The 18085-nt window shown below is 36.8% G+C and overlaps 1 protein-coding gene and 1 long non-coding RNA gene across 2 annotated transcripts; one reads left to right on the top strand and one right to left on the bottom strand.

Annotated features, from left to right (window-relative positions):
• Window positions 1-5599: 5599 nt before the first annotated feature.
• Window positions 5600-9114, bottom strand: nhlh2 (nescient helix loop helix 2). Its single transcript, XM_027141868.2, has 2 exons — window positions 8643-9114; window positions 5600-6975 (listed from the first exon to the last, which is right to left on the bottom strand). The coding sequence occupies exon 2, from the start codon at window positions 6956-6958 to the stop codon at window positions 6584-6586; it is 375 nt and encodes a 124-aa protein (XP_026997669.1). The 5' UTR covers window positions 6959-6975; window positions 8643-9114; the 3' UTR covers window positions 5600-6583.
• Window positions 9115-9238: 124 nt separating this feature from the next.
• On the top strand, window positions 9239-18085 carry LOC113639771. Its single transcript, XR_003439897.2, has 3 exons — window positions 9239-9488; window positions 9681-9793; window positions 17937-18085. It is a non-coding gene; the product is annotated as an uncharacterized LOC113639771 (long non-coding RNA).

Here is an 18085-nt window from a genome sequence, read left to right as displayed (position 1 = left end):
TTTACTTCCCGCTAGAGGGCGATAACAGTGCTAAAAGAATTTAAATGTCTTAGTATTGTGAGTCTCATTGTGTCTCACAGTCGGGCTGTGTTGCTGCAGGAATGCTAGGGCAGGGATGACCTCTGCTGACCCCTTTAACTTGCACATGTCTGTGTTTTAATATGATCTAACACACCTACAGTACCTAGGATGATGAAAGGAATGATCATTGACTTATTAGATCATTTGGATGTAACACAACAAATGTGAAGTGCGTGTGATCATTTGCTTTTCAAAAAAAATACTGGTCTAGACTGCAATTTGTTCATGTTACATAGTCACAATGCTGTTTATCCTTACATTCTAAAGGTAACAGACTATATTTTAATTTGTCATTAGAATGACAGTCTTGTGTACCTTTAAATATCTTTAACTTAGAAACATGAATACTCTCTCTCTCTCTCTCTCTCTCTCTCTCTCTCTCTCTCTCTCTCTCTCACACACACACACACACACACACACACACACACACACACACACACACACACACACATATATATATATATATATATATATATATATATATATATATATATATATATATATATATATATATATATATATATATATGTTTGAAGAACAGGTTAATGACAGGGTGAGACTGCTCTATGCCATGAATGAGTAACTTGGAGAAAAAAACATTACATTTAATAAAACTACTGTGATCCCTCCAGTAGCTTTCAGTAGCTGCACACCAGATTCAAAACACTCCAAAAAATGGACCAGCTCCCTCTTACCTCAAAGCACTCAAAGCTCACTCCTCACACTGCATCTCGCTCCCTCAGATCTACCAGCACTGACTGGTCCCACCATCTCTCAGGGTAAGAGATAGGTAGTGTATACAAGGACCACTATGAGAACATAATCAAACAAATATGTTGGATGGGGGAATAGGGAAATAGAGGAAGGCAGGGCTTAAGGTTTGAGTCAGACTAGGATGAATAGAGTAGTGTTTGTGTGACCCTTAAGTTACTAGCCATTAAACTCAAAAGGTATTAAAATGTCAAACAATTTGCGGTGAAATTTTATTTTATTTAAAGCCTTATTAGGTCAGGGTTTTCATGCCCCTTTTACCAGCCCTGATCCTAAACTATATGATTAAGGTGCAGGAAAAAAATGCAAAAAAAAAAAAAAAAGAAAGGCAAGTGTGAATGTTTGGATGCCATTTGGAAACAACAAGTGAAACAGGGGAAACAAGAAGTATCATTTCCCAAATATTCTCAGTACTAAAGAGTGTATTATTTCTAACAATATATACATGTATAAATTGCATGAGGTGGTGACATCAGTTCAAGCACAGGGCAGCACAGCATGCACACTCATTTACACCTGAAGGCTTTTAAGTGTAAAACAAGCATCAGCCTGTCGGTGATACGACCCATCAATTAACAGTCAGTGCATACAGGAGTTGTGGGAAGAAGAAAGCCTTTGAAATTTTCTTAATTTAAATGCAGCAGGATGCAGGAAAAGGGTGCAAATTTACGTGAAACTAAATCTTAAATTTGATGATACATGATACACCATTTAAGATCAGTCTGACAGACAGATTTTGTGCTTTTTATTCAAGTGTCTTTGTGTGTAATGGGTTTTGAGAGGCTTTTTTTTATTATTTAGGTTTTAAGAGAATTTGGTTGGGTCTGCATTACAGAAGTGTTAATTCAGTTTCTTTGGAAATGTTGGACATTGGTGTATTATTTAAAAGTTGTCATTGTAAGTGCCCCTTATTGACAAGCTCTGACTTGTAGTAGGTTAAGTCATGTCAGTGCAACTGTGCAACCTGGTGCAAACAGAGCAGGACAAGACAAACAAGACTGTGTAGGACAAAAGACACAAGACAATACACAAAAGACAATACACATAAACAGCACCGACCAGTGTAAATACTGTATGTTCAACAATATTGTGTGTGTGTGCAGAAATACTGGAATGAACACAATATTATAGCAGCAGCTACCTGAGATATTGTAAAGGATGGTGCAAAACAGCAAAGGATTGAAATGTGAGACAGCATGTGCAAAGAGCAAAAAACAGTGTGCAAAACAGCATGTAAACAGTTATATATTGGATGTGTGTGTAGTTGGTGTAGGTCTGTACAGTCATACAGTTGACGTGCATGTGTGTGTTGTGCTCAGCACAATTCAGTTCAGTTATTAAGCAGCCTGATGGCTTGTGAAAATAATTAATTAAATTATTAGCTAATTAATAAGAACCAAACACATACACAAAAAGGAAGAAAAAAAAGAAGAAGAAAAACCCCTAGAAACATATATTTTTAGTTTTGCCAGACTTTTTCAGAGGTCAAAACAAATAAAACCCACTAAGGCCAGTTCCTTTTATTAACCAGCAGATGGAGCCATATAACACGCTGTAAATACGCCCCATCAACAGCTCTTGACTCGTTGCCCACTCTATTACAGCTCTGATGACAGCTCATTACTGCATAATCACATTTCACTGCGGGACGATTGAGGGGGGAAATGATCTCCCAGTCCTTCTTACTTATTCACCATATACAATTTCATACAGCCCGTTCACTGATATAGGACGATGTTCAGGCAATTTGGTTCAATGCGAATTTACATAAAAGAAACGGCGTGAGATAGGATGAGATATGAAGACAGTGAATAGTGCTGAAAAACGGTGACTTGATTACAATTTAAATCAGTACTAAGCGTGAATGACACTTCTTATCCAGATTCCAGCATAGCTCAGAAACACTGAAGAGAAAAATGGGTTCAGCATAAAAATATTATATGAATAGCACAGTTTTTTTTACTTATGTGTATCTGTATACACTTTACCGTACATTCTGCCAAATATTTCCCATTCGTATATGTGCAAGCTTTAAAAAAAATATGCAAGCCGAATAAACAAGTCCACTATATATAAAGTCCACTATATATATATATATATATATATATCTATATATATATATATATATATATATATATATATATATATATATATATATATATATACATACATACATAAATAGTGGACTTGTTTATTCAGCTCATCAATTTTTTTTAATGCCATAACAGTGTCTGCACATCTCTGCACTCTGCACTGCTATAGCCTTTATATTTATTTACTGTACATATATTCACATATATATCAATATATCACATACTGTACATATGCTACATATTTAGCACAATTGCTACTCTTTGCACTTCTGGTAGATGCCAAACTGCATTTCGTTCTTGTGTACCTATGCAATAACAATAAAGTTCTATCTATCTATCTATCTATCTATCTATCTATCTATCTATCTATCTATCTATCTATCTATCTATCTATCTATCTATCTATCTATCATATCAGAACTAAAAGCAATGGCGCTTCAAAAATGTCAAAATATGAAACCCTGTCACTCAGTCACTGACTCACTCACTCACTCACTCACTCACTCACAGACTCGCTCACTCACTCACTCACTCACTCACTCACTCACTCACTCACTGACTCGCTCACTCACTCACTCACTCACTGACTCACTCACTCACTGACTCACTCACTCACTCACTCACTCACTCACTCACTCACTGACTCGCTCACTCACTCACTCACTCACTCACTGACTCGCTCACTCACTGACTCGCTCACTCACTCACTCACTCACTGACTCACTCACTCACTGACTCACTCACTCACTCACTCACTCACTCACTCACTCACTGACTCGCTCACTCACTCACTCACTCACTCACTCACTGACTCGCTCACTCACTGACTCGCTCACTCACTCACTCACTCACTGACTCACTCACTCACTGACTCACTCACTCACTCACTCACTCACTCACTCACTCACTCACTCACTCACTCACTGACTCACTCACTCACTCACTCACTCACTCACTCACTGACTCGCTCACTCACTCACTCACTCACTCACTGACTCACTCACTCACTCACTGACTTGCTCACTCACTCACTCACTCACTGACTCGCTCACTCACTCACTCATTATTTTTTAAATAGCTTAATCAGTTAAAAAAAATCTAAAAAAACAACAACAGCAACAAAAACCCACCATGTATTAAATGTATTTTATCAAAATTTCCTGTTATTCATTCATTCATTATCAGTTGCTATTTTATCCTGGTCTAGACTGTAATGGATCCAGAGCTGTATCAGGTCTTAGGAACTCTAGACTTGAGGTGGTGACGCAACCTTAATGGGCAGTTCAGCACAGCGGATCATGCACATACTCATTCACACCTAGGACCATTAATTTTAACTAGTTCATCTATTAGCATGTTTATGGGCATGGGGATAATCAGAGAAACTGGAGGAAACCCATGTGGACATGATGAAAATGCTATTTATTGAATCACCCTTCTGACCAGAGAGAGAAAACCATAATAAATATTTTTTCCCATTCTGTCAGATAGATGATGTAGAGGTGTGTAGCTGTCATGAGGACACACACATAATAAAAACAGACACATCCTTAGGTTGTTTAATTGCATCTATTTTGGTACTTTCCCACATCATTTTCCATCAAAAGGGACTATGCTGAAACAGATTTTGGCTGTAGCCTGTGGGTCATGCAGGTATTCTTGAGGGGAGAAAGTGGTTAAAGGAGTTCGTTGGGCAATGCTGAAAAAAGGAAGTTGATAAAATATTTAAGTAGTCTGATGCAGCAGAAGGAGTTGGCAGGTGTTATCAGGTTTGCTGCTGTCTACACACATTCAACACTTCTGTACCAATAAAGCAACCACTTTTTTTTTAGGAGTGACAGAACAGAGGAGACAGCTGTACAGTATCTATATCTGGATATGGTCCTACTTCATACAGGCTAGACATGCCTTACAGTGTCATAATTCAACTGAGATGAAGATAAACATGACACTATAGGATTCCCACTGTCAAAATGTTGAGGAACATATGGATGATAAGATTAGTAATGAATAGGATTTAACAGTCTCACAGAGGGAGCAGATTGCCTGTTTGCATTTTGGGGTCATGAACACTGGCTACCTGCATGCTGCATGAGCTGAGGCCTAAACAGACAGACTGGCATATGGTGCTACAGCAGGGCACTGGGCCACAGCACAATCCCCACACACGCCTATACACACCTCCACAGGAACTCTAGCATGAAATGTCTGTGTATGTGTGTCTATTTCTTTTAGTGAGGTAGTTTGATTTCCATGTTAAATCAAAACTTTTTGTGTAATGTCTAACAAGCAAGAGAGAGAGAGAAAAAAGGTTTTTAAAAAAGGTAAACCTCATGCTCTCTCTCTCTCTCTCTCTCTCTCTCTCTCTCTCTCTCTCTCTCTCTCTCTCTCTCTCTCTGTGTGTGTCTGTCTCTCCAATGCATTAACATCATCAAAGTGTCAATCAAAAGCAATTTTTTTATTTCACCTGTACGTTAAATAAATAAATAAATCTCTCATACCTTGAGAACCTAACCATGACAAAGCACCCTAAATGATATTATGACAAATAATAATTTTTCTGTTTATTTTCTAGGGTATGCATACACATTTTCAATATATGCTGTATGTACTGAATGGATGGATGCTTTTTATATATATATACACACAATAAATCAAATGTTTAATTTTAATTAGCTTTTTTTCCCATCAAGACATTAATTTCAATTTTTTTCAATACAAAATGATACTTAAGGCCCTGAATTGGGCATCTTTGGATATAAAGCAGATATGAAACATTTTATACCATAGATTTAAGATCCACAATGCAAATGTAAATAAATAATATATAGAAAATAGCTTGTCTGTAAAAGAAAATAAATTAACAGCTTTATCCTTTGTCTGCTGCAGAGGATACATCTTTTGAATTTCCATAGTCTTGTGGTCTTAAATAAAATTGCTGTCTGATGTATTGCCCATTATTTAATATCAAAATCAACTATTTTTTCTCAACATTAGGTTGCTTATTCCCCAAAGAAAATTTTCTTAGGCTATATTACACAGAGTTATAGAAAGAAATGATCATGTATCCGTAAACAGTAAAAAGAGGAAGTGCATCTTGTTGCCATGTAGATATCAATTGCATGTGTAATCACGTGCTTCACTGATATCAAGGACCTAATTAAGCATTAACTCAACAAATGTGCAAGGTTAAACCAACAACAAAACTTCAAACACAATAACTTTACAATAAAATAACTGTACATTTTGTAAACACTGTACATACTGTAGGCGTAGCGTAAGAACACAATCAAACAATATATTAAAATAAATTATCCACAATTATAAGACAACCACGTAAAATAGACAAGTCTGCTTACAGTAGAAACATAAAATAAATAACAATTTAAAATAATCTATTTTAACAGGATGCTTCCAGAACTTCAGGCTGCCCTAATGAAGATTTCCTGATGCTATACCCATAATTCATTTGATGAGGCTATTTCCATCCTCAATGGATATTGCTCTATGTGAATCTACATCTAACAGGTGGTTTAAGATAACAACATTTTTATAAACAACCAAGATCTTATATCTGCCCTCATAATAGTCTTATAGATGTAAATGATCTTCAATGTTTAATATGTTCCCCAGGTCGTTCACACGTCCAGGACGTGATTCAGGTAAGATATGTAACATATAGCAAGACGAAGGATCTCTATCTTTGAGAGCTTTTTGTCCGGCGGAAGTGTAGGGAGTAACTTTCGCAGTTCGGCAAACGCCACGTTGAAAGCCTCGACACGGATGCGCTCGCGCGTTGCATGGGCAAGTCGGTATTTGGCAGTCGCGCGCCTCCTCCGCCGCTTTTCCTCACGGGTCAGTGCGGGAGGCGCGACCGCGCGCTGCTTCCCGTCTGCTAGCGGAGACTCTCCAGGCTTACACTCCACTTTAATGACGTCCAGGACCGTTTCCGTGTCTGACTGAGTCCACATAAGGTCGGAATCGCTCTGATCTGGACTCAGCATCATCTTCATCAAGCGCTAAATCACACCTGCCAGGATGTGTACATAAATATACTTTATACATGTAAAAAAGTAACACAACTCGTTTAATTAGAGAGAGAGAGAGAGAGAGAGAGAGAGAGAGAGAGAATGAGAGAGAGAGAGAATGAGAGAGAGAGAGAGAGAGAGAGAGAGAGATTAAGAATAATTGAATGAATGAATGAAATTTAGACCATTAAACTAGTTGTAAATAATAAAAGGTTGATAGATTAGCAAAGAAAGAAAGAAAGAAAGAAAGAAAGAAAGAAAGAAAGAAAGAAAGAAAGAAAGAAAGAAAAGGTTTAGGTTCCATAAAAGCTAACAGAAAAGCAATAAATTGTTAAAATTTATTTATCTATTAGGACAGAAGGAATTGAGGAGGAATAAAAGAAAGAAAGGCATAAAGAAATGTAACCTACTTGCAAGATTCAAAATACATAGCTATCTTTATTTTATTCTATTGCAATTTGTATTGCTTTAGGATATCGTTTTTTAAATAAGCACAGTGAATTGTTTTGTTTTGTTTTCTTTCATTAGTGTTGGTGATGTCCCTTATCACTTATTCCCATTAAATCTGACTTACTTTTAGTAGTTATATTTTCCTTGACATTACTAATATTAACTGCAAATACAGACCTAACTGAAGTAAATGGAAAACCAATTAGCCTCAGAGAGCTCAAAAGGACACTTGGCCATCTGTCATTATGGGTCACATCCTGCACCCACAGAGGCCATACATACATACACACATGCATACACACACATACACATACATACATACATACATACATACATACATACATACATACATACATACATACATACACACATGCATACATACATACATACACACATGTATACATACATACATACATACATACATACATACATACATACATACATACATACATACACACATGCATACAAACATACATACACACATACACACATACATACATACATACATACATACATACATACATACATACATACATACATACACACACATACATACACATATACATACATACACACATACATACATACATACATACATACATACATATACATACATACACACACATATACACAAATACATACACACACACACACACACACACACACACACACACACACATACATACATACATACATACATACATACACACACATATACATACACACACACACACACACACACACACACACACACACACACACACACACACACACACACACACACACACACACACACACACACACACACAAACACACACATACATACATACATACATACATACATACATACATACATACATACATACATACATAGTATGCAGCTGGATGCAATATCCAGTGCACTATTCAGTGCGGTAGCATGTGGTTTGGGATGAAGCCCTACCCGGTATGACACATATGACAGGTCTCCAACAAACAAAAGCTTCAGACTAAGATTAATGCTGTTTCTAAGCACAAATAAAAATCGAGGTTTTAAACTTTTTTTTTTTTTGTAGTAGTAGTAGTAGTAAAATTTTATGTCTCTGGGAATCAAGCGCATTGTGCGTTATGTAAGCTGATTGTTCCTTAAGTAGTACAATGACAGTTTTATCCTGAAGGGTATACAAAAATGGGTTTACACAGTTTTCCCAAATCAATTATTAGCCAATAATTTGCTCACCTTTGTTCCTCCACCAGCTGTGATATGATGCTGAATGTGACTGGAGGAAAGTGAAGAAAAGCAGGTGAATTATTAGGATGTTTTCAGTGGATCTTTATTTTCTTCAGCGTCCCATCCATTCCTTTTGGAATTAAGCATATGGCCAGGAAAAGTCTTTCCGATGCAAAGTTTGTTCCGTTTATTTATCACAGTCAAGCATTTGGGAGATCCTTACTCCGTGGACTGTCAGCTTTCAGGCAGGTTGAGAGATTATGCTTTTCTGCCGCTTGACCCTTCTGCGTTGACAACAAAACTAAATGATGTGTGTGAAATTGGATTCTTCTCAACTCCACACCTTGTTGTCTTCTTTCGGAGCGTGTTGTAGTGATGCGCGAGACGCCGCTTGGGGAAGAACACGGCGCGTGGCAGACTCGGTGTTGACGGTTCGGGGGAAGAAAATAAAGTGAGGGGTGACGGTAGATAGCAGGGTTTGAATACATTTGGTGCGCGCGACACACACACACACACACACACACACACACACACACACACACACACACACACACACACACACACACACACACACACACGGTGTCTCCACCCCCCACAACCCACCCCCTCGTGCAGACGCAATCCGACCGGATTTAGCTGTTATAGGCTGATAGATCCTCTGAGGATGTGCAAAAGGTTTTATAGTCCTTCAGAGAACTGTTCATTTAAGTGTTTTAATGTTCTACTTCGGAGTCTATTTTAGCACCTCTGTTTCCTTTGCCACTAATTATATAGAAGCACACCTGAGCTACAGGAGCTTCCTGCATTCACCATCACCTGAGCTCAGGTCATGGCCAGATCCACCTACGCTTCCGTGTAAATACCTGAAACTTTCTTTGGCTTTAAGTTTTTAACATAAAAATGATTATACATAAACAACAACAAGAACAACAATACTACTACTACTACTACTACTACTACTACTACTACTACTACTACTAATAATAATAATAATAATAATAATAATAATAACAACAACAACTTATTATTCTACTTATCCTATCTCAGTGGACTCAGGGATCAAGGCAGAGGTCAAGCCAATGCAGGAGAAAGCTACTGAAGTGCAGGAAGAACACACAAACTCCACACACAGGGCATAGAAGAAAAATCACACCACCAAGGTGAGTTTGCTAAAAAAGAAGAAGAATAAAAAAGTAAATACCACTACTTAGTATTTTGTAAAGATATTGTCCTCAAATAAAGACATTCCTGGTTAATTAATGGAGCCATAGATCTTTTTGTTGTCAACCTTTTGATATTATTTTTAAGCTTAAGATTTTTTTTTAATTTAGAAAGGTTTTAAGGAAGAATTAAACCCATTCCATTGAAATGACCAGCAAAATAGACAATGTTTCTTTAAGGCCGTGACACAAAAGAAATACAAAACAGTATGGTGCACAGGTACTTAGAGCTAGACAGGACAAAAGAACAGGGTAGAAGTAACCAGTGCAAACAACTGTGGGTATACTGTAGAAGGAGAAACTTTTAAATAGTAAAAAGTGTCTCATATCATATATGACACACAAAATCGTGAAGCGTTACCATATTTTTCACTTCTTTCCTTCTCTTTTGCATTAAAAAAAAAAAAACACACACACACACAACCTTTCGACACATTGTGACTTTGAACATATGTTTTAAACTCATGGTATCTTAAGTATGTAACCACTTAAGCACTTATGTACATCGCTCTGGATAAGGGCGTCTGCCAAATGCTGTAAATGTAAATATCTACCAAAGCATCTCACAGGAGCGTTATAACCTGCATGTGTGCAGTGATAGTTATACTGTATCTGTTGCAGACTAGTGCAAAAATATGCCAGAACTCAATTTTGCAAACTCTAAACACAGTTTCCTGAAGTTTAAACACGGATGAATCTCATTATTAAACTCCCTGTACACTATACGTAGTGCTTCACTTCTTAGCACTACTGTAGTTGTATTTGTCTACTTCTATTTAAACTAGCACTTATTTCCTTATCTTTTGCATTTAAGAAAAAACAAAACAAAACAAAAGAAAAACAACCATTGACATATTTCATTGTAACTTTGAACAAATGTTTTAAACTCATGGTATCTTAAGTATGTAACCTAGTGAACCAGCATTAATGTGTTCAATGTTAGAGATTTAAGCACTTATGTACGTCGCTCTGGATAAGGGCGTCTGCCAAATGCTGTAAATGTAAATGTATGTACATGTACTGATAATAATTTAAGGTATTACATATATTTGTAAATAACGTACATGCGATTCTATGAGAGTGAAGAAGCTTAGAGGAAAAAGACAGTATAGAGAAATGAAAAGATTAAAAGTGGATGGGTCTTTCCCACAGAGACAAACAATTTTGAATGAAATTGAGGTTACACTATTTCAAGTACTCCAGCAGATTTTACAGATCACAAAAGACCATAATAGTCTCTGTCCAAATGAGAGCATGCCAACTTTAACTGAATGACTGACCGATTGTTTGATTGATCGATTGATTGATTGATTCATTCATTCATTCATTCATTCATTCATTCATTCATTCATTCATTCATTCATTCATTTTTATCAAACATGAAATATTTTAATTTTCAAAATGTTTCAATACTAAAATTACAAAAAAATTCACACAGCAGTGAGCAATTGACAACTTTTCTATGGAATGTTTTTTTTTTATACCCTGCAAAACATAAGGTTACACATAAGGCCTGTATTTCTTCTCTTTCCAAATGCCATGAGAGGTACTGGATTTTGAATTTGAGAATATAAATAAGTAGTACATTTTCATGGTGTGTGTGTGTGTGTATGTGCTAGATTTTTTTGGAGGCCTTCATGTAGTAGTTTTACATATTGGGTTAATTATAAACACTGTTGAATTTTGAATCCATGTTGTACCATGTTTGATTGGTTACATTTGATTTGATTGTTCAACCAAACAATCACTCAGTAATTATAAAGTGTGTTGACATATTCCTGTAGTATTTGCGCCAGCAGAATTCACACATGTAAATGCTTCTTTCTTGGTCAAAAACATTTTTCCCAGATGTCAACAACACACGGCACACATTAGCACACAATCACCCCTCCTTCCACCTCCCCATTATGACATACGCGTACATTTTGTAGGAATCAGATGTGAGAAAGGAGCATATGGTGTCCTGAGAAATCCACCCCACCCCCTGTGTTACTCACGGGGCAACAGTAGGGGAAAGGAACAAAATTTTACTGACAGAATTAAGGCCTCCCTCTCTCTCTCTCTCTCTCTCTCTCTCTCTCTCTCTCTCTCTCTCTCTCTCTCTCTCTCTCTCTCTCTCTCTCTCTCTCTCTCTCTCTCTCTCTCTCTCTCTCTCTCTCTGTGACAGTTTGTGCATGTGTATGTGTGTATTGTGAGGCAGCTGGCTAATAGTGCTTAGAGGATAGGAAGATAGATATGTGGAAGGAAAGATGGATGTAAGCAGGATGCCTCACTCACTCTGCAACTGTGGATGGTTGTGAGAAGTGAAACAGGGGCACAAAGAAGGGGGGGAGGGGTGAACAGAATAGTAGAATAGTAGTTGATTCCAACAGGGAATCAAACCAAAATGTGACTAACAAAATGCAAAAAGTTTCATTTGAACAAAAACGGTGTAAAGAAAATCACTTTAAATTGTTCCTGAGCAAAAATGTGTTTTATTGTGTTTTATTTATTTATTATGTTAGTTATTTGCTTAACATTACTTTTCTGTTCCAGAGTCATTTCATATTTAAAGTATTGCTTAAACCTAAATATTTTCCCAATAGACCTAATTTCCTGTTTAAATGTTATCCTTTCCTGAACTATAGGAAGATGACCATAATGTTAATAAGCTGCTATATAGTTTTCCTAGATGAAGGCAAAATCCACTTCCACAAAGTATTTTCCCCTACGATTTTTCAAGCAACAAATCTCACTGCAAAGAAGAAGGATGCTCTAAAATGTTATAAATGAACACACACAATTCTGTTTAAATGCAGTTTATCTAAATTTATACCTTAGTAAGATTTGTATTTTGAGAACACTCTTAACTAGTCTTTTGTCTTTTATTTCATTCCATTTAGTTTTCAACTACAGAATGAAGGTGTGGAATGCTGGAGAAGGAATAAATGATTTCTAATCACTGATAGATAATACTATCAGTTTTTATGATTATAATCTGCAATGTGTATGCAATGTGAACAGCCATGCAGACTGTTTCCTTGTAACTTTGGAACTTGCTTGATATATAAATATTTAATATACAATATAAATGTCTCAACCCACCTTCAGTCTCCAAACATCCTTCATGTGTACACTAATTTAAACAGATTGTGCTCTTGCTATCCTCTTTGTGTACTGTTACAGGGCGGTTAGCTCAATCCTGACTTCCAGCCTGCACTAACATGACAACAGTGTGTGTGTGTGTGTGTGTGTGTGTGTGTGTGTGTGTGTGTGTGTGTGTGTGTGTGTGTGTGTGTGTGTGTGTGTGTGTGAGGTGTAATGTAGCTCATGTTCTCAGTTGAAAGGAAGTCTGCCTGAATCACGGCTATCGATTAGTGTTGTGACAGTTTGATTGATGGAATACTCTTTCACAACTTAATTCAGCTTAAGTACTAAATCAATAAAAATCCCTCCTGCCATGCTATACCATGACACATGGCCTTTTAACAAACATAAACGTGCACGCGTGCACTCGGCACACACAGATGTGCAACATATGGGCCAAACAACATGGAGCTTATGCGGCCTTTCTCCGAGTCCAGATTTAACATGAATATTTCATGTATTGGCCTTTTCAGCTTTACTACCCAACGACATGATTTTTTTTTCTGTAAAAATTCCTCTAATCCTTATCCATTCTTTTATTTAGGGCTTGCATTTTAAATTAGAGAGCACTTGGGGTCCTATAATAGTATTAAGGTTTTTTTTAAAAACTTTTTAATTATCTACATGTGATCTGTGATTCATCTTATCGTTTACAGTTTTAGAATCGGTGGACTCACACATAGCCCATTAAACAACCAATGTAGGTGAACGTCTCTTACTCTCAGTGTGAGGGAACAGAAGGAGAGCATGGGGCTCCACTAGCCACAGCTGGACGAGTGTGACCTTTGCACTGGACAGCAACCATTACTGTCCAGCTGAAGCTCATCAGCACCACACACCTGAGCTCAGTCTTGCTGGACACACAAACACACACACACACACACACACACACACACACACACACACACACACACACACACACACACACACACACACACACACACACACACACACACACACACATATTATGGAGTTTATGCGTCCATAGTCCAGATTTACTAAGGCTGGGATGTTATACTAAGTTAACATTATTCTTATTGGTGCCAATAAAAATACCAGAAGATAATGTGACAGTGAAATTTCTGATCTATAACCACATCACTTTATTTATAAGTCAGGAAAATCAGCATTTTAATCAGCTGATGTTAACAATGAAAAATACAATCATGTCTCTTTATATGAACATGTCATTATTTCTAAAGAAATCTTTTCCATTTGCTACAGGATTGAACTTAATTCTGTCCTTTATCTAGCATTTATTGCTCATATTGGCCAGACACACATCCTAGTGAATGGCCTTTAATGTACCACGATGTAGCCAATATGGTTGAATTTGGTATAAGGTTTTATATATATATATATATATATATATATATATATATATATATATATATATATATATATATATATATATATATATATATATATAAAGTTATTATTATTACTATACACTGAGGTTAATATGTCATATTTAAGTCTTACATGCAATAAATACATACAATACCCGAGAGCAGGCACACACACACACACACACACACACACACACACACATACACACACACACACACACACACACACACACACACACACACACACACACACACACACACACACACACACACACACACACACACACACACATTATCATATGCAAAACACACAGCAGAAAGAGAAAGAATGAGGTAGTGTGGAGAGTGAGTTTAGGTCAGAGCCTCTCTTTCCTTCCCTTCCCCTCTCTTCAATACAGCGGGCTCAGGTGGAGATCAGCTGAGCCGAATGGGGCGTGTGTGTGTGTCTGTCTGTCATAGTGATGATGAGTGCCAGTATAGGGTTGTGTGCCAGGGGCCAATGCTGCACCTGTGAGAGACCCCTAGAGAAACACGTGTTTGTATGTGTGTGTGTGTGTGTGTGTGTGTGTGTGTGTGTGTGTGTGTTCTCCTGTTTATGTTTGTTAGAGGAAACTATTTAAATACATATGTACAGAATGGTCACATTGCACCTCTATTTTTCTTTCTTTGTGTGCAGAGTGCAAGGTGCATTTACTGATCGCCAATGTTATGTGTGTGTATATATATATATAGATAAGATAAGATAAGATAATATATTCCTTTATTCATCCCACTATTTGGTAATTTCTCTGTTAAAGCAGCAGCACAAAAAAATATATAAATATAGAAGGAACAAAGAATAATAAAAGAATAAAGAACAAAGACATTATATAATATACAGTATATACAAAAACAAAAATGTATAAAAAGAGTAGTGAATGCACTGGAGATATATATATATATATATATATATATATATATATATATATATATATATATATATATATATATATATATATATATATATAACATTTGCACTACATAAGAAGAAAATGAAACATATTTGTAAGGAAAAATATTCTTAACTACACGTGATTTTTTCTCTCTCACTTTTAACACACACACACACACACACACACACACACACACACACACACACACACACACACACACACACACACACACACACACACACACACACACATCTGAAGTGTAAATAGTGCTCCTATACGCTTTCCCTCGGGGTCTCCATTGAGTTTAAAGGCCATCTGTTTTTTTCTAACAAGCATTCTGGTCTTTTGTTATTCTCTCCTCCTCTGCTGCTTTCTGAATGTGGGGTTTCACAGTGTTTTGGATGCCATCTGACCGGAGTGCTTATTAATATAAACAAGAATGACGACATGGTAGAAGCCAATTCCCACTATTGACATGGCACCTTTTTATTGACATTGAGCTCAAAGTTCTTTTTTTTTTAAATAATCACTTTTAAAGAGAACATTACATGGGAACACATCTTTATGTTTAAACATGGTGTGTTTAAATAAGATATGGCTTGACTGATGCTAGTACTGTATTTAAGTAGCTAGATTGCAGGAGCACAGATGAGGTAAAGGTGCAGTGACAGTGAATATAAGAGAGAACAGACAAAAATCTACATTTTTATTTCACTGATAAATTGCAAAGTAAAGACTCCATAAGAGCAGAAATACTCTGTACTTGAAGTAAGAATCAAACACAAAACAAATTTCCAAACGTTTACAAAGCATCATGAAACCTGAACTCTGGATGATCACAGTGTTTAATTTGAATACCACAAGAGTGAGCTTGTCATTTAGAGTCTTCTTGCATACAAAGATCAAAATGAAAAAAGAACCAGAGTTGTTCAACACACAACTGTGTATCATCTTTAACTCAGCGCCACAGATAACGCACAAAAATATTATGTGTTTTTCTAATATTACACAGGTACACAAACCTGTAGATATATAGCTATTTTATTGAGCCAGTCCTCATATGTCAACCCTCTTACCATCTTAGTGGTCACAACTTTCCAGTCTCTAATTTTATTTCATTTAACTTTTGAATTTCTGCTAAACACATACATGGTGTATCAGTATGGTGTATTAGATTCTAACAAATAAAGCCAAGAGAACAAAAAAAAGAACAATTTCAGAGACAAAATTTTATAATTCCAGAAATAAAACATTTTTGTCCAACTAATTGCTTTAGTTTTGTTTTGTTATTGCTGATATTCAGTTCTTATGTGTTGTGACTGTGCTGGCATCTCTACTCTACTTTCTGATCTATATTTATCAGTCTGCTATGGAATTGTCCTGATCTTTACACTACTATTAATTAGATAAATATTACCTGGACATTGAGTTTTTGGTGTATGGTCACCATGAGGTCTACTCTATCAGTGCAACTGCCTTACTATAATACAGGTGATATATCATTTTCATCACATCTGTCAGCTGTGTGTGTGTGTGTGTGTGTGTGTGTGTGTGTGTGTGTGTGTGTGTGTGTGTGTGTGTGTGTGTGTGTGTGTGTGTGTGTGTGTGTGTGATATGAGTGAAATAGACACATGCTTTTGAGGTACGAGTGTTTGACCCGAGGAGGTCTGTCATTGTAACACAGCTTCTCTCTCTCTCTCTCTCTCTCTCTCTCTCTCTCTCTCTCTCTCTCTCTCTCTCTCTCTCTCTCTCTCTCTCTCTCTCTCTAATTCTTGCTGTTGCTTTTCCAGCAACACAACATAATTTCTTCCCCCAAGCCACTCCCAGACCACTAGCCACTCCCTAATGAAAAGTGACAAGCCCCATGATGATGGATTCTTCCTTTAAATGAGTTTCTCTCTCTCTCTCTCTCTCTCTCTCTCTCTCTCTCTCTCTCTCTCTCTCTCTCTCTCTCTCTCTCTCTCTCTTTCTTTCTTTCTTTCACCCCATTTCCACCACACTCTGCCTCTCAGTGAGAGAGTATGAGCTTGATTAGATGCAGCTTCTGTGTTTATCATCTAGATGAGTTATCAAGAGACGGATGAAGCCATTCCTTGACTCAATAAGTTTTAAAATTACCCATTTCAGAGAACATGCACTCAGTGAGTGCAGACAGCTTTAATTCCAATAAGGTAGCCTCCAAAAATCCCTTTGCTTATCAAAGATGCTCATGGGAAGCACCTCAGCATCTTCAAAACATATGTTGCAATCTAACATGTGTATACGTGTGCACATGGGTGTGTGTGTTTGCTTGTCATCTGATGTCTTGTGGCCTCTGAGGCTTTGAGAAGGCTGGGTCACCACGGTAACAATGCTTAGGATAATACCTAGAGAGGGTAGTGAAGTGTAAATGATTTTATCACAGAATATAAAGTGAAACCTGGTGCAAGCCACTTAAGCTACAGAGAAAACAAGAGGAAAAAAGAAAGAGAGAGAGAGAGGGGAAAGAGTTGCACTAAAGCATGTCAGGGCATGAAAAGTACCCCTTGAGAATATGGCTGCAATTTGTCTATTAAAAAACATGTGCATGAGCATCACTTGCTCACAATACAAATTCACATTATAAACACACAGGTTTGTAAAGTGTTTGATATATTGATTAACTTTTTTTTCTTTTTTTTTTCTCTTTTGTACCAGATGCCAAAAAATGGGATTTCCGCCTGTTTTGGTGCCAATTTTCATCCGGGAATTTTTTCATTCCACATTCCACAGTGGTGGATTATGGCTCATATGAAAGTAGATACACTGGCAAAATTTTCATAGAAAAGTTAATAAATAAATAAATA

Source organism: Tachysurus fulvidraco, chromosome 6, assembly GCF_022655615.1.
Source record: "Tachysurus fulvidraco isolate hzauxx_2018 chromosome 6, HZAU_PFXX_2.0, whole genome shotgun sequence".
Taxonomy (NCBI): Eukaryota; Metazoa; Chordata; class Actinopteri; order Siluriformes; family Bagridae; genus Tachysurus; species Tachysurus fulvidraco.
This window is presented reverse-complemented; position numbering and strand designations above follow the sequence as displayed.